The following is a 26260-nucleotide window of genomic DNA, read 5'->3' as shown; positions in this document are numbered from 1 at the left end:
CACAGAACAAGAATAATGGGGGGAGATTTAAATAACCTGTATAAAACAATGAGAGATACACACAGAGTGAACAGCTGGAATCTATTTCCTTTAGCGGAGAGTTTAACAACCCTGGGAAACCGGGGAAAAATATTTAATTAATTGGTGAAAGGATGAGAAGGGAATTAATGAAAAACAAATTCACCTAATGAGTGGTTCCTGAACGGATGGTGAAGAGGAAACCCCTATCTCATGCAGGAAGTACCTCGACAAACACTTGAAAAATGTTAGCCAATAGGATTCTAAAATAATTAAGAGATATTTTGGGCGACTTGGACAGAACAGGTTGAATGGCTTCCTTTTTCTGTTATATAATTCTATCAATAAGAAAAAGGAGAGAACTGAATTTCAGACATTCAGATTCCTTTACAAAATTATAGCTTCAAAAGCTGGAAGCTTTATTCCCTTTCAAAAGTTTCCAGAGGCATTTCAGAGGCAGTGCTGGTTCAGATATCGTCCTTGGGATCCAGTTACTCATTTTGAGGATGGCATTAGGCTATATAATTGGACCAATCACCCATAGAGGAACCCACTGCTGTGGTCCATCATGCTCCCTGCCAGAGAGGTTAGTCTCATAGATCTAAACCAGTTAAGACTGGGGCAATAGGGGATACAAGCTGATACAAGGGATACAAGGGGATATAAGCATAATATAGGACAATGTCACACACGGTCCAGTTAGTGTTTACAATAATGAAAGGCCCTAGCCTTGCTTTATCCCCGTGATATAAATAGGACTCAAAACTATCCCCTTATTAAAATTGCGGCATAATTCTTTCATCATATTTTTCTTTCCATTCAAATGGATTTTCAACAGTTTTTTCCCTTTTGCGCACCAGAGTAACGTTTAATTTTTAAGCAAATCATGTATTAATTATTCTGCCTGCTCATTATCATATTCTCAAATATAATTTCTCAATCTACCTTTAATTTAATTTACAAAATTAATGTAGATTAATAATGCTTTAGTGAATGTTTGGCAGCTCTGAATAACCTGTCCCACCTCATTATACGTTAATGAAGTTTTAACACAACTTCCAAATATAAATCCTTCTTCCACGCGCATCATTTCACTCGCTTTCCAGTTTTCTTTGGGCACGCATTGAGCGAGTTTATGCACCTGACTATGGAACCAATAATCTGTAGGTAGCGATTAGCATTTTCGAATTGCATCCAGGGAAATCATAAAAGATTGTGAAATAATCAATTGGATAAAACAAAACTGCATCGTTAACTTTGTTCTAATCCAGTTCACTCTGGTCAATAGATAGATCCGTTGAATGTGTATTAAGACAGCACTTCAAGTTGGGAGGTCATGTTGCAGTTGTATAAGTTGTTTGTGAGACCACATTTAGAATACTGTGTTCAGTTCTGGGTATCATGTAATAGAAAAGATATTGTCAAGCTTGAAAGGGTTCAGAGAAGATTAACGGGGATGATGACATAGAAACATAGAAACATAGAAACATAGAAATTAGGTGCAGGAGTAGGCCATTCGGCCCTTCGAGCCTGCACCGCCATTCAATATGATCATGGCTGATCATCCAACTCAGTATCCCGTACCTGCCTTCTCTCCATACCCTCTGATCCCCTTAGCCACAAGGGCCACATCTAACTCCCTCTTAAATATAGCCAATGAACTGGCCTCGACTACCCTCTGTGGCAGGGAGTTCCAGAGATTCACCACTCTCTGTGTGAAAAAAGTTCTTCTCATCTCGGTTTTAAAGGATTTCCCCCTTATCCTTAAGCTGTGACCCCTTGTCCTGGACTTCCCCAACATCGGGAGCAATCTTCCTGCATCTAGCCTGTCCAAACCCTTAAGAATTTTATAAGTTTCTATAAGATCCCCTCTCAATCTCCTAAATTCTAGAGAGTATAAACCAAGTCTATCCAGTCTTTCTTCATAAGACAGTCCTGACATCCCAGGAATCAGTCTGGTGAACCTTCTCTGCACTCCCTCTATGGCAATAATGTCCTTCCTCAGATTTGGAGACCAAAACTGTACGCAATACTCCAGGTGTGGTCTCACCAATACCCTGTACAACTGCAGTAGAACCTCCCTGCTCCTATACTCAAATCCTTTTGCTATGAAAGCTAACATACCATTCGCTTTCTTCACTGCCTGCTGCACCTGCATGCCCACTTTCAGTGACTGGTGTACCATGACACCCAGGTCTCGCTGCATCTCCCCTTTTCCTAGTCGGCCACCATTTAGATAATAGTCTGCTTTCCTGTTTTTGCCACCAAAATGGATAACCTCACATTTATCCACAGGACTAGAGGGTCTGAGCTATAGGGAGAGGTTGAGTAGGCTGGGTCTCTATTCCATGGAGCGCAGGGGGATGAGGGGTGATCTTATAGAGGTGTATAAGATCATGAGAAGAATAGATCGGGTAGATGCACAGAATTTCTTGCCCAGAGTAAGTGAATCGAGGACCATAGGACATAGGTTCAAGGTGAAAGGGAAAATATTTAATAGGAATCTGAGGGATAACTTTTTCACACAAAAGGTGGTGGGTGTATGAAACAAGCTGCCAGAGGAGGTAGTTGAGGCTGGGACTGTCCCAACGTTTAAGAAACAGTTAGACGGTTACATGGATAGGACAAGTTTAGAGGGATATGGAGCAAACGCAAGCAGGTGGGACTAGTGTAGCTGGGACATGTTGGCCAGTGTGGGCAAGTTGGGCCGAAGGGCCTGTTTCTTAATTGTACCACTCTATGACTCTAAGTCTTCATGCTGCAAGTTCCCCAGCACCTGTTACAAAGAATGGATCGACTGGGCTTATGTTGGCTGGAATTTAGAAGGATGAGAGGGATTTTATAGAAACATATAAAATTCTAAAGGGGTTGGACAGGCTAAAAGCAGGAAAAATGTTTCTGATGTTGGGAGAATCCAGAACCAGGGGATCACAGTTCAAGAATAAGGTGTATGCCATTTTGGGCTAAGATGAGGAAAAACGTTTTCACCCAGAGAGTTACAAATCTGTGGAATTCTCTGCCACAGAAGGCAGTGGAGGCCAATTGACAGTGGATGTTTTCAAGAGAGAGTTAGATATAGCTCTTCGGGCTAACCAAATCAAGGAATATGGGGAGAAAGTAGGAACGGGGTACTGATTTTGGATGATCAGCCATGATCATATTGAATGGCGGTGCAGGCTCGGTGGGCCGAATGGCCTACTCCTGCACCTATTGTCTATGCTTCTATGTTTATAGCTTCCACATCAAACACAAGTTTGTTCTGTGCATCAAACAGCAACTGAATTGCAATATGGATGAGGAATCTGTTTTATAACCTGGCAAATACTTTAAAAAACTGGATGATACTAGTCATAGACAATTATGCCGGGGTATATTAATAATCACGCTATGTGTCGTGACTTTTAAGTCACTGAAATTCTGTGGAGGTTCAGGATGGCTTACCTGCATATACTTGAAATACTGTAATTAGTGAACAAAGGAATTTGAGTTTTCGACTAATTACTAATACATCAGTCTGAGGAAGAGTTCCAGCCTGAAACATCGTCTGTCTGTTGCTTCCACAGATACTGCTTGACTCGCTGAGTCCTGCCATCACTTTGTTGCTTGCTTAAGATTCAAACATCTGCAGTGTCTTGTGTCTCTCTTTGACTGATTTCTACTCAGATGTGGAAAGGACTGAACTCCCCAATTCCTAACACAGCACATAAGTCAGTCCAGCAGTTAAATAGCTGAGCATTCATCTCTATCAATAATCATGCTACCAGGGCATTCTAAAATGTGGACTTCGAGGTATCTTCACCAGCTGTGCACTCCTGTTACCTTCAGTAGTTCTTACAATTATTGTGTAACCTAGAGTGAGTGTTGTATGTATGTATCAGCAATTAATTTATTTGCCTGTGTTTGACTTTCCGCTATGAAGTTTCATGTAGTCTGGTATTCATCTTGAGAGACTGGTAAATATTGACGTGCAAAAAGGTGGCACAGTGGTGCAGTGCTAGTGTTGCTGCCTTACACGTCACAGACCCGGGTTCAAGCCTGACTATGGGTGCTGTCCGTACAGAGTTTGTACGTTCTCCCTGTGACAGCATGGGTTTTCACCGGGTGTTCCGGATTCCTCCCACACTCCAAATAATTGTACACAGATCAATCCCATCAATGCCTTTACTTCCACAGAAGATTGGGGAGATATGGTACAGTATATCGATGAGTATCTCTTGAATTTCTACAGGCATACTGTAGAAAGCATCATGGCCTGGTTCGGCAATTCAAAGCCCCAGGAATGAAGGAGATCACAAAAAGTGGTGAACATTGCCTAGTCCATCATGAGTACAGGATTCCCCACCATCGAACTCCAACTAAACTCCGAACTACAAACTGCATTGATTGCACAAGGAACTTTGGGCTTTGGTTTTTCTTTGCACAAATTAGGTTTTTTAAATTTATTGAACTTTTTTTATGTTTGTTTATTACATTATCTATTGAGTATTGTGTTTACAAACCTGTTGAGCTGCTGCAAGTAGGAATTTCATTGTTCAGTTTATGTCCAAATGACAATATAACACTCTTGACTCTTAACTCAGTTTACCAGCCACCAGCCATCCGTGGTGGCTCTCTGTCCAGTGGAACAGATTGAATTAGCAGCAGTCTTAACTAAGTGAGTCAGTGGAAATGAAAACCAAAAAGGTTGATTAAAGTCAACTTTCTTAAAGTTCAAGTCTGTTCAAAATGTGAATGCTTGCCAGCACCAGTCATTTAGACTTGGGCAAAATATAAATCAAAGCTTGACATTTAAGGAAAACACATTTTTTAAAATAAGATCAAAGCTGTACACATTTCACCAAGGACCTATATGCTTACAGCAAATGTATTTATCTTTAAAGATGTGTGGGATTGAGAGCGGTGGGTGCGGTGAACACACTGCCATGATTGATGATGGAGGTAGATATGGAAACAGCATTTAAGAGGCTTTTCGATAGGCAACTGGATATGCAGGGAATGGAGGGATATGTATCAGGTGAAGGCAGATGAGATTTGTTTAAGTCCGCATCATGTTTGGCACGAACATTACGGGCAAGACTTCAATGGTGGAACATGCGTAGGACGATGACTGACCTTAGTGGAGCGTCACAATGGCTGGGAAAGCGGATGAAGGCTGCAGCAGAAAAGGGTCCGGTCATCTTTGACTCCATGCCACTGGATCCTGACCCAGATCCGTCAAGGACCGTGGGGTGGCTGTCTGTGCACCAATCTCCCCACGTTAAACAAAGTCACGCACAAGTGTTCTCCATATAGGGAATAGCACCCTGGAGACACCCATGGTCAGATATGACCGAAGGAGGCCGAAGTATGGGTCAAGGAGCCTGTTCCTGTGTTTTATTGTTCTATGTTCTTACACTTAAATATTCTTGCAATTAAGGACCATCTACCATTGCCTACCTAATTCACTTCTGCATCTGTATGTCATCTTACAGTGATTTGTAGACAAGGATAACCAGGTCCTTTTGAACACCAATGTTTCTCATTCTCTCAATATTAAAAAAAAGACTGAAAATGTCTGTTTTTTTCTCCCATTGTAGAGCATCTATCATGTAATCAGCCCAATCTTGATCCACCTGATTCCTCTGTGTTTTCTGCAATACTTACAGCCTCAAGATCAAGATATTTTATCTCTAAATTCCATCATATGGCTTTTGACAGGTGAACAGGTCTATAATTCATTTTCTTCCTCTATCTACTTTCATGAACAGCATATGCTACCTTCCAATCAACAAGAATTATTACAAAATCTATAGTATTTTGTAAGATATTAAAGGGTCTATCCCACTGCTGGGACCTAATTCGCGAGTTTAGAAGAGTTTGCCCTCGACATACTCGCAGCATGGTCGACATGAGGTCCTACGAGGTCTTTGTACCTCTCCTTCATGCTCGAGTGTAGTTCCCGCGTACTGTCTCGAGGCATCAGCTAGGTTGCGGCATTTTTTTCAACATGCTGAAAAATGCCCACGAGTAAAAAAAGGTCGCCATGGAAAAAATCGGTATTTTTTTTACTCGTAGGTTTAGTTGAGGTAGGTCATAGTAGGTCGTAATGCTATCGTAGGTAATCGAAGGCAATCAAAGCTAATCAAAGGTAGTCGAAGGTAAAACTCGTTGGGAAAAAAAAAGGTAAGTAAACCGACCGGTAATGTTAAATGCCCGCTAAACTTTATTAAAAGTTGTCTGGCTTCTTAAAAGAGTCTCCACTCCTTCCCCTCCCCTTCTCCCCCCTTCTCTCCCCCTCCTCCCTCCGCGCTCTCTAATGGACTTACCGTTACTGTGCCAGCCATCTTTTACCTTCCTCTTCATCGCGGGTGTGACAGCGCTCCGCCACTTTCCCTGGCCCCCGCCTTTGCGATATGTTTGTGTGTGTGTGTATGTGTGCAGACAGTCAATCTGGCTCGTGGTTTCATCGCTGACGGTCGATCCAGCTTGAGGTTTTTCAGGCGCGTGCCCTCGAGCTTGAAGGTCGAAGACAGTCACTGAATAGTCACGTTAATTGGACAGGCCCTTAACCAGAGGATCTACCATTGCCACAATCATCCCATACAAGTATCTGATTTGCAGATCACCAAGTTTGGGGTTTCAGATTTCAGTCTCATTAACTTTTCCAGTAGTTTTTTTTTCACCAAATATTTATTACCTCACTTGCACTGGGTCCCTGATTCTTCAGTATTTCTGTAAAGATTTATTTTCTCTTCTTCCATAAAGGCAAAAATACACCAATAAGGGCCTGTCCCACTTGGCCGTCATTTGCGCCTCATTTACGCGTCATATGTAAAATAGGTCGATGCGTCGTTACGTGCGACATCGTGCACAAATCACGCATCATCTTGCCGTCTGGTGCGCGTAACAACATTAGAATACCCTGCGGCGAGCAGTGACGCATGGTTACGCACGGTGACGTAATCATGCGTCACCACGTGAAACACGTGAGACGTCGGGATGCCAGCATGCGTACCCAATGCGTCAACGTGCGTACGTGATACGTCACGCAGATGGCGCACGAGGATATTGTGCAGCACGAAATCCAAGAGCGTCGTGCGATACTGCTCGCAACTCCACTCCTCCACGCCTCTCCATGCGCCCGTCCCGCGCTACCCACACGCTACCCATGCGTCACAATGCGACGACCACATTTTTGGAGGTCGCGTAAATGGCGCGCAAATGACGGCCAAGTGGGACAGGCCCTTTAGTTTACTTCCTGTGCTATCTTCTTTCTTTTATATATTCTCTCTGTAAATAAGCAATCCATATTTGCCTTGGTCACTCTTTTCTAGTTTACATAACTGTGGAAAGTCTTGCAGGATATTGTAATGTTTTAATGTTTCTTGCTAGTTAACACATTTATATTTTCCTTGTCTTCGTCAACCTTCCCCTTTTGCAGAATGCTAAAACTCTACTGAAAAGCTTACTGCTTTTTTTTCTGGTAACTTTGTAAATTCTTTCCATTCATGTAATATTACCTATAATTCATCTTATCTCTTCTAATCCACAGTTGGGCCACTCTTGCTTTTGTAGTCTTTGCACATCAGAGGAAAGTTTATTTTTGAAGCAAACCATGTACTAATGAGCTTGCCTGCTCACTGTCACATCCTCAAATATAATTCCCAATCTACTTTAATTTCGTTTATAAAACTAATGTAGATTAATAATGATTTAGTAAATGTTCCGCAACTCTGAACAACCTGTCCCAACTCATTATACGTTAATGAAGATTTAATACAACTTCCAAATAAAGTAAATCCTTCTTCCCCGCGCATCATTTCACTCGCTTTCCAGTTTTGTTTCGGTGCGCGTTGAGCGAGTTTTTGCACCAATACTCTGTTGCGATTAGTATTTTGAAAATACACCCAGGGAAATCATAGAAGGTTACGAAATAATCAACTAGATAAAACAAAACTGCGTCGTTAACTTTGTTCTAATTCAGTCAACTCTGGTCAATAGATATATCCGTTGCAAGGCGTATTTAAGACAACACTTCAAGTCTTCACGCTGCGAGTTCCCCAGCACCAGTTACAGCTCCCACATCAAACGAAAGTTTGTTCTGTGCATCAAACAGAAACTGATTTGCAAAGTGGATGAGGAATTTGTTTTACAACAACCGCACAAATACACCATAAAAAGCTGCACCAAAATAAAAGTTTTCCTTCGTTTACCTTTGAACACTACTTGGTGGAGTAGAGGAGGGGAAGTTTATGGAGAGAAATTGGAATCTGCATAGGTATCCTGGTGAAACTGGCAGCCAATGGAAAGGCGTAGGGTCCCAGTTTTGGCAGGGGGTTGTGGAGTTCGGCTTTTACGGGACCTCGCCCCGCGCCACTCCTTGTACGGCGCAAATGAGTCGTGTCTAAAGACAACCTCACCCTCTCGGTTCCTCGACTCCCCATTACCTCTCCGCTTCCCAGTTACCTGGTTTCTCTTTGGAAATGGGAATGTTTCGCGGATCAAGGTAGGAAATCAAATGCAATTGTAATGGTTAATTTCATTACCATCACATATAGTATATTTGTGATTTAAAAAAACCCAGATTATATTGATAAACCAATCTGTAGCCTTAACTTATTTTCTATTGATTTCATGAGCCACTATTATTTTCTGAAATGTTCTATATACGTATGGGCAAACATTGTGGAGCAACTTCACATGGGAAAATAATCCAGTGTATGTATATGTGTTTGTATGTCTGGTGACACGAAACGTTACCTATCCATTTTCTCCAGAGATGCTGCCTGACCCGCTGAGTTGCTCCAGCGTTTTGTGTCTATCTTTGGTATAAACCGGCATCTGCAGTTCATTTTTATTAGTGTATATTTGTGTTGTGTTCACTGGGAGAGCAATATCAAGATGTGTATGAATATCTAAAGTGACGTGCAGAAAATGATATTTGTAGTGTGTTAAGTGGAGATCAAAGCCATAGCACATTTTGTTTGAATGGTTAAACACTTTTAATTTACCTCGGAGAGTATTAATTAACTGGAGAGATCTTGGTTGCAGCTAGGCTGTTTCAAAGATTGAGTTGTAAACTTTTGAAACAGCGCAGGCAGGTGTTGCTTCATATGGATGAGGACAACTCTGTTCCAAAAACAAATCGAATGCAGCCAGAATCCATTCCCTCCACAAATGCTCTGTGATTTGCAAAGACAGTTATGTTAAAATTAGGTGTAACTAGTAGACGTTTCCGGTTTGAAGTAAGCTCCAGGGCTTTTCTGTTTACCATTTTTATTTTTGAACCCACCTTTGTCTCAGTGAGAGGGTGAGTTTCAATGTAATTTCCTGCCTGTGAGGATGAGTATCATTCAATGCATAAGACCCATTTGAATATTGGTAGAAGGTTGTAATAGTCACCTTGAGCAAATGACATGTGCATCGAGTGATATTCGCCATGGTCGTAAGGAACATGTTCAGACTATTCTTGGGAACATAGAATCTGTTGGATAGGGGGGTTGCACGTAAGGTCATAGGGCTTGACGCATGGAGCCGCTCAATCCATCTGGAGGACATCCGTAACTTCCGTTATATGTTATTAATGCAAGAAACGCATACTTTCCTACCTGTTAAAAACTGCCAAAATTTACGCGCTGTAAAAAATTGTGGAAGTTGGGGTGAGTGTGAGAGACATGTACCCAACTACAGAATTCCAAAAGTGAAGCGAAATGAAGGCAAAGAGAAGCGAGAACTGAAGGGACAACAGCAGCTAAAGTGCTTGGCAAACACTGGCTGTGCAGATATCGGAATTGAAAATATTGGGAATTATCGCGTTTGCTCACTGCATTTCATCAACAGTAAGGCATTATTTGTGGTTTTCCTTGATTACTTTGGTATCTAAAAAGTCTCAGAAGTGATAAATCTGGTTGTAAATTTTTCTTCAGATGCGTTTTCATTTTGTATGCAAAAACCCACTTGAGAACCATGGGCGATTTAAAAAAATTTACAGCCAGATTTATCCCTTCTGAAACTTTTTAGATGCCAAAGGAACCAAGAAAAAACACAAATAATGCCTTAGTTGATGAAATGCAGTGAGCAAACGGCCAATGTTCGCTAAGCACTCTGGCTGTTATTGTCCCTTCAGCTCTCGCTTCTATCTACCGTCATTTCTCCTCACTTTTGGAATTGTGAAGTGGGCTAAATGTCTCACACGATTTCCCGATTTCCATAATTATTTACAGCACAAAAATTGACAATTTTGGCGGGTTTTAACGGGTCCGCTAGGCTGGAAACAATGGTAAGTGCTCACCTGCAGTTCATCGCGTGTACTCCATTTGGTGTAGCATAGCAACAGTACGGGTCATGGGTCGTGACCCGACTGCCGTGAAACCTCCCTATAGGAAAGGGCAAAGGTTAATAAAGCTTGAGTCTTTTTGTAGGTGCATGTAGGTACATGGAACCCCACACAGTTATCATTTTAAAGATTTCTATGGATCAACATAATATAATATTTAAATCGGGCGCGGGGCTTTACTCCACAGAGGCCCGGGAGCCGTTGGAGCAAGAGGAGGAGTTTCCGGGCGGTGAGTGTTTAAATCGGGCGCGGGGCTTTACTCCACAGAGGCCCGGGAGCCGTTGGAGCAAGAGGAGGAGTTTCTGGGTGATGAGTGTTTAAATCGGGCGCGGGGCTTTTACCGAAATCTGTAACCTTCCACACTTCATAGGGAGGGTTCTGGTGGAAGCCGCTGATTGGTGGAAGCAGACTAGAGGAAGCAGCTGATTGGGTGCAACCTCAGGTTAGCATTTCTGCTTTCTGGTTAAAGGTACAGTGCTTTAGTAAAGGTACAGTGGGCTAAAGGTACAGTGCTTTAGTAAAGGTACAGTGAGCTAAGGGTACAGTGCTTTCTTTTTAGTAAAGGTACAGTTTAAAGGACAAGTGGGAGCAGCTGATTGTGAGTCAGATCCCTGCTGATTTCTTCCAGCAGTTTGTATTGTATTGTACTTGTATTGTATCCAGGGTAAGGCGGGAGAATGAGGGCCAGGGCAGTTTACTGTTCTGGATGTCAGATGTGGGAGGTCATGGTGTCGGATGGCCCTCCAGACGTCCACATCTGCGCCAGGTGCATTGAGATGGGGCTCCTAAGGGACCGTATTAGGATCCTGGAGCAGCAGCTCGATGACCTCTGTCTGGTCAGGGGGAGTGAGGAGGTCATAGAGATGAGTTATAGGGAGGTGGTCACTCCAAAACCACGGGAGACAGACATGTGGGTCACGCTTAGGAAGGGCAAGGGGCAGAGGAAGGGCAAGGGGCAGAGGCAGGGAAGAGTGAGTACCCCAGTGTCTGTACACCTTGAAAATAAGTACTCCTGTTTGAGTACTGTTGGGGGGGACAGCCTGCCCGGGGGTAGCGACAGCGGTCGAGCCTCTGGCACAGAGACCGGCCCTGTTGCTCAGAAAGGTAGGGAAAAAAAGAGGAGGGCAATAGTAATTGGGGACTATAGTTAGGGGGTCGGATAGGCGATTCTTTGGACGCAGTCGGGAGACCAGGATGGTGGTCTGCCTTCCTGGTGCCAGGGTCTCGGATGTGTCTCAACGCGTCCAAGATATCCTGAAATCAGAGGGAGAGGAGCCTGAGGTCGTGGTACATATAGGTACCAATGACATAGGTAAAAAAAGAGAGGAGGTCCTGAAGGGAGAATTTAGGGAGTTGGGAGGAGAGTTAAGAAAAAGGACCAACAAAGTAACAATCTCAGGATTACTGCCTATGCCACGCGACAGTGAGAGTAGGAATGGAGCGAGGTGGAGGATAAATGCGTGGCTGAAGGACTGGTGCAATGGGCAGGGATTCAAGTTTCTGGATCATTGGGACTTCTTTTGGGGAAGGTGTGACCTGTACAGAAAGGACGGGTTGCACTTGAACCCGAGGGGGACCAATATCCTGGCGGGGAGATTTGCAAAGGCTACTGGGGAGACTTTAAACTAAAATGGTTGGGGGGAGGGACTCAAATAGCGAAAGCTAGTAGACAGAGTGTGAGGCAGGAGGCAGAGAAGGGAAGCACTCGGACCCAAAATCTAGGGGAGAAAGAAGAAAAAGAAAATAAACATAGAATAAGAGGCGGTGGGTTTCTTAAATGTGCATATTTTAATGCTAGGAGCATTGTAAGAAAGGTGGATGAGCTTAGAGCCTGGATTGACACCTGGAAGTATGATGTTGTGGCGATCAGTGAAACATGGTTGCAGGAGGGCTGTGATTGGAAACTAAATATTCCAGGATTTCGTTGCTTCAGGTGTGATAGAATTGGAGGGGCAAGAGGTGGAGGTGTTGCATTGCTTGTCAGGGAAGATATTACAGCAGTGCTTTGGCAGGATAGATTGGAGGGCTCGTCTAGGTAGGCTATTTGGGTGGAACTGAGAAGTGAGAAAGGTGTAGCAACACTCGTAGGGGTGTATTATAGACCGCCAAATGGGGAGCGAGAATTGGAAGAGTAAATATGTAAGGAGATAGCGGATATTAGTAGTAAGCACAAGGTAGTGATTGTGGGAGATTTCAATTTTCCACACATAGACTGGGAAACACATTCTGTAAATGGGCTGGATGGTTTGGAGTTTGTAAAATGTGTGCAGGATAGTTTTTTGCTGCAATACATAGAGGTACCTACTAGAGAAGGGGCAGTGCTGGACCTCCTATTAGGAAATGAGTAAGGTCAGGTGGCCGAGGTATGCGTTGGGTAGCACTTCGGGTCCAGTGATCACAATACCATTAGTTTCAATATAATTATGGAGAGGGTCAGAACTGGACCTAGGGTTGAGATTTTTGATTGGAGAAAGGCTAACTTTGATGAGATGCGAAATGATTTAAAAGGAGTGAATTGGGACATTTTGTTTTATGGGAAGGATGTAGAAGAGAAATGGAGGACATTTAAAGGGGAAATTGTAAGAGTACAGAATCTTTATGTCCCTGTTCGGTTGAAAGGAAATAGTAAAAATTGGAAAGAGCCCTGGTTTTGGAAAGGGAAATTGGACACGGTCCGGAAAAAGAGAGATCTACAATAATTATAGGCAGCATGGAGTGAATGAAGTGCTTGAGGAGTATAAAGAATGTAAAAAGAATCTTAAGAAAGAAATTAGAAAAGCTAAAAGAAGATATGAGGTTGCTTTGGCAAGTAAGGTGAAAGTAAATCCAAAGGGTTTCTGCAGCTATATTAATAGCAAAAGGATAACGAGGGATAAAATTGGTCCATGAGAGAGACAGAGTGGACAGCTATCTGCAGAGCCAAAAGAGATGGGGGAGATATTGAACAATTTCTTTTCTTCGGTATTCACCAAGGAGAAGGATATTGAATTATGTGAGGTAAGGGAAACTAGTAGAGTAGCTATGGATACTATGAGATTCAAAGAAAAAGAAGTACTGACACATTTGAAAAATATAAAAGTGGATAAGTCTCCAGGCCCTGACTGGATATTCCCTAGGACATTGAGGGAAGTTAGTGTAGAAATAGCAGGGGCTATGACAGAAATATTTCAAATGTCATTAGAAACGGGAATAGTGCTTGTGGATTGGCGTACTGCACATGTTGTTCCATTGTTTAAAAATGGTTCTAAGAGTAAACCTAGCAATTATAGACCTGTTAGTTTGACCAGTGGTGGCCAAATTAATGGAAAAGATACTTAGAGATAATATATATAAGCATCTGGATAAACAGGGTCTGATTAGGAACAGTCAACATGGATATGTGCCTGGAAGGTCATGTTTGACTAATCTTCTTGAATTTTTTGAAGAGGTTACTAGGGAAATTGATGAGGGTAAAGCAGTGGATGTTTTCTATATGGACTTTAGTAAGGCCTTTGACAAGGTTCCTCATGGAAGGTTGGTTAAGAAGGTTCAATTGTTGGGTATAAATGCAGGAGTAGCAAGATGGATTCAACAGTGGCTGAATGGGAGACGCCAGAGAGTAATGGTGGATGGCTGTTTGTCAGGTTGGAGGCAGGTGATTAGTGGGGTGCCTCAGGGATCTGTGTTGGGTCCACTGTTGTTTGTCATGTACATCAATGATGTGGATGAAGGTGTGGTAAATTGGATTAGTAAGTATGCAGATGATACAAAGATAGGTGGTTGTGGATAATGAAGTAGATTTCCAAAGTCTACAGAGAGATTTAGGCCATTTGGTAGAATGGGCTGAAAGATGGCAGATGGAGTTTAATGCTGATAAGTGTGAGGTGCTACATCTTGGCAGGACAAATCAAAATAGAACGTACATTGTAAATGGTAGCGAATTGAGGAATGCAGTTGAACAGAGGGATCTAGGAATAACTGTGCATAGTTCCCTGAAGGTGGAATCTCATGTAGATAGGGTGGTAAAGAAAGCTTTTGGTATGCTAGCCTTTATAAATCAGAGCATTGAGTATAGAAGTTGGGATGTAATGTTAAAATTGTACAAGGCATTGGTGAGACCAATTCTGGAGTATGGTGTACAATTTTGGTCGCCCAATTATAGGAAGGATGTCAACAAAATAGAGAGAGTACAGAGGAGATTTACTAGAATGTTGCCTGGGTTTCAGCAACTAAGTTACAGAGAAAGGTTGAATAAGTTAGGTCTTTATTCTTTGGAACGCAGAAGGTTAAGGGGGGACTTGATAGAGGTCTTTAAAATGATGAGCGGGATAGACAGAGTTGACGTGGACAAGCTTTTCCAATTGATAGTAGGGAAGATACAAACAAGAGGACATGACTTCAGAATTAATGGACATAAGTTTAGGGGTAACATGAGGGGGAACTTCTTTACTCAGAGAGTCGTAGCTGTGTGGAATGAGCTTCCAGTGGAAGTGGTGGAGGCAGGTTCGATTTTATCATTTAAAAATAAATTAGATATGTATATGGATGGGAAAGGAATGGAGGGTTATGGTCTGAGTGCAGGTAGATGGGACTAGGGGAAAATAATTGTTCGGCACGCACTTGTAGGGCCGAGATGGCCTGTTTCCGTGCTGTAATTGTTATATGGTTATATGGTTATACAGCTTTTATTTAGATTTTATAACAATATTTAAGACACTCAGACAGATATATGGATAGGAAAGGTTTAGAAGATATGGGCCAAACGTGAGCAAATGGAATGAGCTAGATATTTCATCTTGGTCGGCATGGACTAGTTGGGCCAAAGGACCTGTTTCCCTGCGGTAAGTATCTATCTATGACTCCATGACACAATGTGTGTTTATTGTGCCACTGCCCCCCCCCCCCCCCCAAGAATGAACATATGCATTTTCCAGAGAACAATAAAATCCAGCCATGACTAATCATGATAATGAGTCCTTAATGAGAATTCCACATTGCCATTCGTTAAGGAAATGTGGATAAAGGTGAAGTTTGGGAGGGATATTTTGATATTTTAGAGCATGATGATATTAAGGCGTTAAGTATCTTGAAAAAACCTTAAAGTGGATAAGTCCCCATTGTCGAATCAATGCGAACATACAGAGGGAAGCAAGAGAGGAGACTGATGGGGTTTTGACAAAAATCTTTGTTAATTGGTTGAAAATGTAGGTGGTTTATTTAGTAAGCTTGCAGGTAACAGGAAAAACGGTGGAGCTGTGGATAGTGAGGATGATTGTGAAACACGACACCAAGACATAGATTAGTTGTACAGAAGGGCAGACAGATGGCAGCCAGAGTTTAAGCTGTACAAGTATGAGATTATTTTTGCACTTTTGGAGGTCAAACATAAGAGGTCAGTATAGAGCAAATGGTGGGTGCCTAAAGAGCACTGGTATATGAAGAGATCTTGAACTGCAAGTCCATAGCTCCCTGAAAGTGGCAACACAAGTGGATAGGATGGCAAAGAAGGAGTAATCCATGCCTCCATTGGTCAGGTAGATTGAGAAGTCATATTACAACTGTGTAAAATTAGGTGCTTCTTGTTTGTAGTACCATGTGCAGTTCTGGTCACAGCATTACAGGAAGGATGTGGTGGCTTTGGAAAAGTTGAAAAAGGGGTTTGTCAGCATGTTGCCTGGATTGGAGTGAATAAGGATAGCTTGGACGAACGTGGATTTTTTTTCTATGAGCATCAGAAGTTGAGAGGTGAGCTGATAGAAGCATATAACATTATGAGAGCCATAGATAGGATCTTATCCCAGGGTGGAAATGTTAAATACTGGAGAAAGAAGGAAACAATTGAAAGGTGATAAGCAAAGCAAGTGTTTTTCAATGCAGAGTGGTAGGTGGTTGGAATGTGCTGCCAGGGGAGATATTGGGAGTAGATCCCTCCAATCTTGTTCACTTTGAATATTGCTAATACATCTTCCATGAATATTGTTTTATGTTGATGCTCAGTGGCAAAACTATGGCAGATAAAGTAAATGTAACATAATTCCTATCAGTCCATCCTCAAACACCATTCTTCTTCAGAGTATTACTTTACTCCTGAAGAAGGGTTTCGGCCCGAAACGTTGCCTATTTCCTTCACTCAATAGATGCTGCTGCACCCGCTGAGTTTCTCCAGCATTGTTGTGTACCTTCTATTACTTTTCTCTGATGTCTCTTTCAGTTTAGTTCCTGTGCTAAAACTCAACAGTGGGAGTCTCCTGCACCCTGCATCAAGGGAAAGCAAGCTATCATTCACAAGAGTCTTCAGCTGCATCTTACAGGTCATTAGAGCAAACCTGGTGATGATATCACCAGTCAATCATTTCAAAACAATTGTGATGGTCCTGTTGATCTTGTGGCTTTTGTAGATTTCTAGTAAAAGAAAATGACCTCCTGTAACAGTCTCATTTGGACAGGCAACCTTTCTTTCAGGTACAGGATGGATAGCAATCCAACACTAATGGCATTGCTGTTAATAGTTTAGTAATATGCTGTTCACATTTGAGTAAAACATACAGTAATAATATTTGCATATAATGAATAAACATTAAATATATCTGTTGAATTTCTTTCTGAACTAGGAAGAATCAGAAGATGTTCTTGGATAAGCTGTGTATTTTCGTATTTTCAACCTTTCCGACAGCATTTTGGTCTCCAGTATTATGCTGTAAGTAATATTGGTTTTAAGGACGTCTTGGATTTTTGAATTGCTTGAGGGCAAATACTGCAGACATATAAAAATGCTGAACTTGAAAGAGAGTTAAGATTGTGTCTCAGATAGAACAATGGAACTCTTGTAGCAATGCAACAGAATATTTAAAGGTAGTAAATTATAAACAATATGATAAAACAAGAAAGGAAAATTCAGTATATGTATATATTCATACACACATGCACATATATATATATATATACATATACTAGACTAAGTGGAACCCGTTGGGTCCCAGCATCACACGGGAGGGCTGGTCCCCCAACACAATATTCCACCTCTCCACCAATTCCAATATTGGTGGCCAGTGGGGGGCTTTCTGGAGAGCTAGTATGGGTGTTGTGCACTGAAGGGACAGGTTTCCAGAGGGCTAGTATGGACATTGTGGGCCGAATGGATACTTGGGCTGGCAGCTCAGTCACCCAACCCTATTGTGCTGGCAGCTCACTCACGGCTGGTCGGCTCGCAGTTGACTCATGGCTATTCCTTGAAATTCCATTTTAAGTAGGGTGCAAGGGCACCAAATTCAAGTGCAGTTTCATACCATTTCAAGCAGGGTGCAAGGCCACTAAAGACAGTGAGTCGTGACCTCTCCCTCCCCCATCTTGCAAAGACTGAGCTACGCCCACACTTCCGGGTTTTATAATCCATCCCCCCTCCCACCAGAAGGGGCGTGGCCTACATGGCAGGATTGACAGGAGAATCTCAACATTTTTTAAACACTAAACTTTTATGTTTCATCGATGGGAAAAATCCTCAGCACCTGATGAGTGGAGGGGGGATCTGAGTAAGATGGCCAAAAATCACATCCGTACGTGGTAGCATTTTTTCTATAATCAATATATAGCGCAAACAGGAAGTGGTCAAGATTAGACTTTTACTTATATAGAAGGCAGCTCTAATTAGGCAAGGCAGCTCTAATTAGGCAAGACAGCTATAATTAGGCAAGGCAGCTCTTATTAGACAAGACAGCCTGCTTTAGCACTTTCTAAACCAAAGGCAAGGCAGCTTGCTTTAGCACTTTCAAAACCAAAGGCAAGGCAGCTTGCTTTAGCACCTTCAAAACAAAAGGCAACACAGATTGCTTTCGCACTTTCAAAGCCAAAGGCAACACAGCTTTAGCACTTTCAAACCAAAACACACTTTTGCATTTTTAAACTACATTCTCAAACACTAATAACTCTTTTATTTTTCATTGATGGAAAAAACCCTCTTGTCTTGCACAGCAGAGGGGGACTCTGAGTAAGATGGCCAAAAATCACAGCCGTAAGTCGCAGCGTTTTTTCTAAAATCAATATTGGTGACCAGTGGGGGGGGGATTTCTGGAGCGCTGGTATGGCTGTTGTTGGCTGCAGGGACTACTGGTCTCCAGAGGGTGAGTATGGACATTGTGGGCCAAATGGATTCTTGGGGTGGCAGCTCAGTCCCTCAAGCCTGATGTGCTGGCAGCTCACTCACGGCTGGTGGGCTGGCAGTTGACTCACGGCTATTCCTTGAAATTCCATTTCAAGCAGAGTGCAAGGCCACCAAATTCAAGCGCAGTTTCTTACCTCTTCGAGCAGGGTGCAAGGCCACAAAATTCAAGTGCAGTTTCCTACCACTTCAAGCAGGGTGCAAGGCCACCAAATTCAGGTTCAGTTTCCTACCACTTCAAGCAGGGTGCAAGGCCACCGAATTCAAGTGCAGTTTCCAACCACTTCATGCAGGGTGCAAAGCCACCACATTCAAATGCAGTTTCATACCATTTCAAGCAATGTGAAACCACCATAAAACCACACAAAACACCACACTCACAGTTCAGTAGACATTCAGTGTGTTCATTTGATTCACAGCTCAGACAAAGTCGTGACCTCTCCCTCCCCCATAATGCAGAGACTGAGCCACACCCACACTTCCATGTTTTATAATCCCTCCCACTCCCACCGGAAAAGGTGTGGCCTTCATGGCGTGATTGACAGGAGAGAGATTCTCAACATTTTTTAAACAATAATAACACTTTTATTTTTCATTGATGGGAAGAATCCTCTGCACCTGATGAGCAGAGGGGGACTGAGTAAGATGGCCAAAAATCACAGCCGTAAGTGGTAGCGTTTTATCTAAAATGAATATAGTGCAAACAGGAAGTTTGTCAATTTTAGACAATAAACCATTTGCAGTGCCTTTTAGTTCAGCCCAAACCCCCCAAACAACCATTTGCAGTGCCTTTTTACTTCAACCCAAACCCCCCAAACAACCATTTGCAGTGCCTTTTTACTTCAACCCAAACAACCATTTGCAGTGCCTTTTTACTTCAACCCAAACCCCCCAAACAACCATTTGCAGTGCATTTTTACTTCAACCCAAACCCCCCAAACAACCATTTGCAGTGCCTTTTTACTTCAACCCAAACCCCCCAAACAACCATTTGCAGTGCCTTTTTACTTCAACCCAAACCCCCCAAACAACCATTTGCAGTGCCTTTTTACTTCAACCCAAACAACCATTTGCAGTGCCTTTTTACTTCAACCCAATCCCCCCAAACAACCATTTGCAGTGCCTTTTTACTTCAAACCAACCATATTTTCATTTTCAAACCACATTAAGGGCACTCACAGTTGAGTAGACATGTGTTCAGTGTTATTCAGAGCTCAGAGAGACGTGACCCTCTCGCTTCCTTCATCTTGCAGAGACTGAGTGAGGTACACCACTGATGGGTTTTATAATCCCTCCCCCCTCCCACCAGCAGGGGCAGCAGAGAGAATGGTGACATTTTAAAAAACATGGATATCTCTCTGATTTTTCATCTATGGGAAAAATCCTCCAGTCCAGTCCGGCGGAGGGGGGCTCTGAGCGAGGTGGCCAAAAATGACGGCCGTAAGTGGCGGCGTTCTCTCAGAAATCACATCGCAGTGAGTCAAAAGCGGTCAAGATCTTACTTTTAGTAATATAGATATATATTATATACAACATCCAACATGTAGTTTTTGGGAGAAGAAAGAAAAAAAATGCCCCTGCCAGGAAGAGAAAAACAAAATCGTGAATAATCTGTAAAACTCTGTGAAAGTTTTATTATCAGCTAGAAAAAGAGAAAGTTTAATTTATGACCAAATTTTTTGCAATATAAGTCTGGGTTTCTGTGCATTGTAGATAGTTTTCTAACGACAAAATGTGAATTGTCGCTTTGAACCATTCTGCAAGAATGTCTCGGTTTTATGACTACTATTGTCTAGGCCTGTCTTCATGGCACTTTATGGCTTGTCCTCCTGGATAAGATTCTCCTAAATAAGAAAGGTTTATTGACCATTCGGTGCTTTCCCCTTCCTCTATGACTCCCATATGGACAACCTGTATCAAGATGTAGTAATCTAGGGTGGTTCCATCAACTTCAATTTTTCCATAAAATCTGGTTTTAAAAAACAACTTTTTACCACGCTATGTCCCCCCTTTTCAGTATGTTTTAATTCAGTTCAAGACTATGGGGCAGTACATTGGACATAAAGTTGCTGCCTAAAAGTGCCAGTACCCGGAATTGATCCTGAATATGGGTGCGGTCTGTATGGCGTTTGCTCCTTTTCCCTTTGATCGCATGGGTTTTCTCCGGGTGCTCTTGTTCCAAAGGTGTGCAGGAAACTTTTTCAGATCCAACCCAAACGTTTTCCTTTTGTCCAGAGATTCTGTCTGACCCGTTGAGTTACTCCAGCTTTTTGTATCTATCTTCGGTTTAAACCAGCATCTGCAGTTCCTTCCTACAGACACGATATTATACGATAGAACTTTAGTAATCCCAGGAGGGAAATTGTGTGTGTGGGTGTGTATATATATATTATACACACACACACATATACACTGTTTTGTTTTCTCGTTCATAACATTGTTTACAGAGTATTATGTTTACATATTCTGTTGTGCTGCTGCAAGTAAGGATTTCATTGTTCTAACCGGGACGTGAGAGAATAAAACACTCTTGACCTACGTCGCTAATGTGTGGGATAGAACTAGTGTATGGGTGATCGGTGATTGGCGTGGACTCGGTGGGCCAAAGGGCCTGTTTCTGCGCTGTTTCAATTAATGTCTTTAAATTAAACTAAAAACACTAAAACCAGAGGAGTTAGAGGTCTTTCTTCTATCCAGAGATGCTGGCTGCTCCATGGAGTTCCCCCGCTCAATTAAAGCATGGAATAGTCTTCACCCTAACATAGTTATCCAACTAGACGCAACTAAATTGAAGGTAGCTCTTTTTTCCCCCAAGAATCCTTTTTTGCTTAAGTCCACCTTCCACCACCTCCATTTGGAATATTTATGGAGGACCAGGAAACCAAGAAGCAAGAGTTACTCCAGGTAGTTACTCCAGCTCCATGGAGTGATTCTGCGTTGGGTTTCAGCAGTTGCGGTGAGGCGGCCACCGGACAGCAATGGCGGTCAGAGCTCCCACAATGCAAAGGGAGGGAGAAAGTGCCTGGCGCCGACCAGCGGCCATGGCAGTGCGCATGTGCAAGGCAGCCAGCCATGCCAGTAGACGAGGAGCGGCTGGAGAGCGGAGACTCGGCGGCCCGGACAGGATGGCGTGTGGAGATGGAGAATGACAGGGAGAGAGATAGAGAGGGGGGCCAAGCCGGGGAAAATGCCACAGCTTTTAGGTTGCCCGGCGGGACATTAGGTGGCCATTGGCAACCGGGCAACCGTTAATTTCTAGATCTGTCCTCTGGCAGCTTGTTCCATAAACCCACCACCCAAGTGCATCCATATAAAGATTTATAATAAACATCTTCCAATTGCAGATGATAATTCTTATTTAAATTCTTTATTCACTCCCCATCTAGTTTCCCAAATGTTCAAGACTAATCTTTATGAAAGGATTGTTCAATAATCAAAACACCCCAATTCAGATTCAGATTCAGATCAGTTTATTGCCATATTTAGCAGGGTGCAATCATAATCCTTATTTGCACAAAGCTCAAAGAGTAAATAGCTGAGATAGTCATAGATTCATACAACATAGAACCAGTCCCTTGGTCTAACTCATCCATGCTCACCTAGATGCTTATTGAAGCTAGTCCAAATTCCCTGTTTTTGACCCATATCTTTCCTGTGTACATGTCCAAATGCCTTTAAACATGTAGATAAGTAATGATACATACAACAATAAATACAATGGCAAAACAGCAGAATAATGTGAAGACAGTAGTGTAATCTGAAGTAGTGCAAAAAACATTCTAAAGTCTAACAGCAGAGTAATCAAATGAGACAAGTGTATGTGGGAAGAGTCAGGGAAACCATGTGAATTTCAGACAGCGCTCCCCCCGCTTTCCCTGGCCCCCGCCTTTGCGATGTGTTTGTGTATGTGTTTGATTGTGTGTGTGTGTGTGTGTGTGTGTCTGTGTGTGTGTGTTCCACTCTGTCAGTCGCCGTTCCAGTTCTAGTTGCCAGCAGAAAAATCGCCAAAGTGGGACAGGCCCTTTAATGCTACTTCCAGCCGTCCTGATGCAATGCACCATGAAGATCTTTAAACAAAAATAATTAAATGATAAATAGTTTGTATTATTAAGAGTGCCAGAAGATCTCTAATATCCACCTGAGAAAATAGTTTACTTCCAGAAGACCTCACCACAGACAGTAAACTTGTTCAGTACTGCACTGAAATATTAAACTAGATGAGATGATCCTATCACTGTTGTGGAATCTGTATTTCAGCAACTGTTCAATCACAATGTATGTAGATATGACATGATATACCATCCACATTTCTAATCATATTTACTTTTATCTAGCTGTAGAACAGAGAATCAACTACAATGGTCTGGGTGACAACACTGTATGTCCTAATATAAGGATCGGACAAGATGACTTGCCAGGTAAATTTTTGTATGTTGAAAGAACCTTGCCCAAAAATGCATACGATAGAACTTTATTTATCCCAAGAGGAAAATTGATCTGTCAACAGTCACAAAACACAAGATGACACAAGAAACACATTGGATGCCTCTTGCGACAAACAGCAAAAATCTTCTCAGATGATCAACTTCTGTTTCAATCTGAACTGTGTATGCTGACACAGACTCACAGAGGAAGACATTGGAAGGGTCTTGTATTCATTGTGACTTTGGATTAAATATCCATAAACACCTTTTGAGGTGTAGCACAGGCAGCTATTCACTCCACTGCTGCAGTTGAGGGGGTTGCAACAGTCAATTTTCTCTTTCTTTACCTCCAACCTTTACCACCCACCCTCTTCAATGCAGGTGAACATTCTGCCACTATTCCCTCAAAGAGGCTGGACCATGAAATCTGGACCATGAACGTTGCCATCTAAGAAATACATTTTTTTTCTGAGATGGAGAAATTTACTTCAGTATTTAAAGTCATTCAATAACCATTGCAAACACACTGCTGCTTGATTATGGAAGTCACATAATTCTAGTCACCAGGAAACATGAGGTATTAGTTTTATTGTTCGTATCAGAAGCTGTTATAAAAGGTTCCAAATTGTAGGCATTTTAGTGATGAATGCTGATTGCTGGAAATGTTAAAGCCATCATCTTGTATTGTGCAGATGCCAAGCTTTCAGTTAAAATATACGACACCCATTAATATGCTGCACATTTCTCTGTTATAGTGCCAAACATTAATTATACATGAAGCACAATCCATTTAATGGAATTGACACCGACATTGAAGAAGCCCCATTCAGTCATTGAAACTATCATGACATGCTTCAACACTAAATAAAAGTTTAAAAATGCTCAAAATACCTAATAGGGGACTTAACATCAGCAGACATAGAAACAGTTTAACATATCAATGTGATCACCAGTTCTGTCAAAGGATGAACCACCACAAATGTTATCTCCTTAAACACTGCTTGACACTGCTAAGTGTTTCCAGAAGTTTCTGTTTTTATTTCAGACATCCCCTATCTACAGCTTTTTCCTTTGAAATCTTTTGCTTTCCCACTCTGTCAGGATTTGATCTTATCACCCAATTCCAATTGGATTCAATACCACTGCGGGGTGTGGGGAGAGTGGAAGGTTCCACTCCACTGCAGATTGCTTTCAGACTTGACAGAGAGGCCAACTTTGAAATCCCAACGAGGTAGGAAACATCTCTCAAAATCTGTGTGAACTCTACTAACCAGTAATCCTGCTGCATGGAAATTAATTTTAAAGGAAATCATTATTGGTGGCATGTCGATAAAGATTATCTGCGGACAAAAAGTGCTGGAGTACCTAAACGGATCAGGGAGCATCTCTGGTGAACATGGATTGGTAACTCTTCCCGACCTGAAATGTAAACAATCCATCGTCCTTAGAGTTGTTACCTGACTTGTTGAGTAACTCCAGCACTTTGTGCTTTTTTTTGTATAACCGGCATCTGCAGTTCCTTGTTTCTACAAGATTGACTGCTGCGTTGTTTTAACCTGAGAGTGTGAAAAGTATCCCCCAGGTGCTTAAAGCAGGATGATAGATCCATATTCCTCAGGATATGATTGCTACCATTTAGAAATGGTTTTGCTTGTCAAGGTGAGCTATGTTGCCATCACCGATCCAGGGTAAACAAGATTTTTCAACACTGCTTCTCTACACACAGAAGAGAGTTTTACAGATTCCTTGAAGTATTTTCTGGCAAATACTATTATCAGTGTTATTTGCACTATATTCTTGGAAACAAATGTGGTTGTAATATTTAAGTGGCTTTTAAGATAGGAATAAATATGCAAGGATTATAAGGATATAGATTTTATGCAGGCAGAATGAATCAATTTAATTTTGCCTTGTGTTTGGTGCAGACATCATGGGCTGAAGGGCCTGTTAAATTCAATTCAATTTTTTTAATGTCATTGCACAGATACAAGTATGGGTACAACGAAATGCAGTTTAGCGTCAGTCCGTAGTAATAGTGCAACATAGGAATAAAAATACAGAATAAGCAAACAATGTGGTCGGAGAGACTGGAGAAATCTATCGGCGGGACTCCGAGTTCAGCAATGTGATAGTGTTGTTGTAGAAGCTGTTCCACATCCTACTAGTACGAGACCTGAGGCTCCTGTACCGCCTCCCTGATGGGAGGAGGGCAAACAGTCCATGGTTGGGGTGGGAGGGGTCTTTGATGATCTTCCCGGCCCGTCTCAGACCGTTTTCGGTGGAGGGGATCCATGGCAGGGAGCGGGGCACCGATGATGTACTGAGCGGTTTTCACCACCCATTGTAGTGCCTTCCTGTCCGCTACGGTGCAGCTGCTGTACCATACCATGAAGCAGGTGGTCAGGATGCTTTCGATGGTACAGCGGTAAAGATTGGTCAGGATCTGGGGGGACAGGTGAGCTTTCTTGAGCCTCCTCAGGAAGTAAAGGCACTGCTGTGCCTTTTTGAAATGCTTGGAGGTGTTGAGGGACCAGGACAGATCCTCCGAGATGTATACCCCGAGGAATTTGTAGTTGGAGACGCGCTCCACCTCAGACCCGTTTATATGGATGGGGGTATGTCTGCCTCCTCTGTTCTTCCTGAAGTCAACAATAATTTCCTTTGTCTTCTTGGAGTTGAGGACGAGGTTATTGTTGGCACACCAGGTTGTCAGGTGCTGGACCTCCTCCCTGTAGGCGGATTCGTCATTGTCACTGATCAGTCCTACCACCGTGGTGTCGTCGGCAAATTTAATGATGGTGTTGGAGCCATTCTTAGGGATGCAGTCATGGGTGAAGAGGGAGTAGAGAAGAGGGCTGAGCACACAGCCCTGTGGCACGCCGGTGTTCAGTGTTATAGTGGAGGAGGTGAGGTTGTTGACTCTAACAGACTGTGGTCTGTTGGTGAGGAAATCCAGTGTCCAATTGCAGAGGGAGGTGGAGATGCCAAGTCCGCTGAGTTTGGTGATCAAGCTAGCGGGGATGACAGTGTTAAAGGCAGAGCTGAAATCAATGAATAGCATCCTGATGTAGGTGTTATTGCTGTCCAGATGGGTCAGGGCAGAGTGTAGGGCTGCCAATATGGCGTCCTCTGTAGACCTGTTGGCCCGGTAGGCAAACTGATGGGGGTCCAGTGTGGGGGGGAGGCTGGCTTTGAGGTGAGCCAAGATCAGCCGCTCACCTAGCCCATCTAGTACACTTCTATGCAATCACCTTCCTCGTTATCCACAATTTCATAAACTTTCAATGACATAAAAAATGTTTCCATGTCATCAATTTTAATGAAGATGTCGACCATGTAAAATTTTCCACTCCTCTTGGAATGAACAGG

At 42.5% G+C, this 26260-nt stretch overlaps 1 protein-coding gene across 2 annotated transcripts in view; it reads left to right on the top strand.

Moving 5' to 3' along the window:
* Positions 1–8368: 8368 nt before the first annotated feature.
* Positions 8369–26260, top strand: part of LOC116972370 (collagen alpha-1(IX) chain-like) — a 139837-nt gene continuing 121945 nt past the window's right edge. For both annotated transcript variants that reach the window (XM_033019950.1, XM_033019951.1), the window contains exons 1-4: positions 8369–8503; positions 16924–17009; positions 22802–22885; positions 23993–24122. In XM_033019950.1, the coding sequence (XP_032875841.1) occupies positions 8481–8503; positions 16924–17009; positions 22802–22885; positions 23993–24122 (323 nt within the window). In that variant the 5' untranslated portion in view covers positions 8369–8480. The remainder of the gene's footprint in view (positions 8504–16923; positions 17010–22801; positions 22886–23992; positions 24123–26260) is intronic.

This window comes from Amblyraja radiata, chromosome 4, assembly GCF_010909765.2.
Source record: "Amblyraja radiata isolate CabotCenter1 chromosome 4, sAmbRad1.1.pri, whole genome shotgun sequence".
Classification (NCBI taxonomy): domain Eukaryota; kingdom Metazoa; phylum Chordata; class Chondrichthyes; order Rajiformes; family Rajidae; genus Amblyraja; species Amblyraja radiata.
The sequence above is the reverse complement of the archived record's forward strand: the minus strand, read 5'-3'. Positions and strand labels throughout refer to the sequence as shown.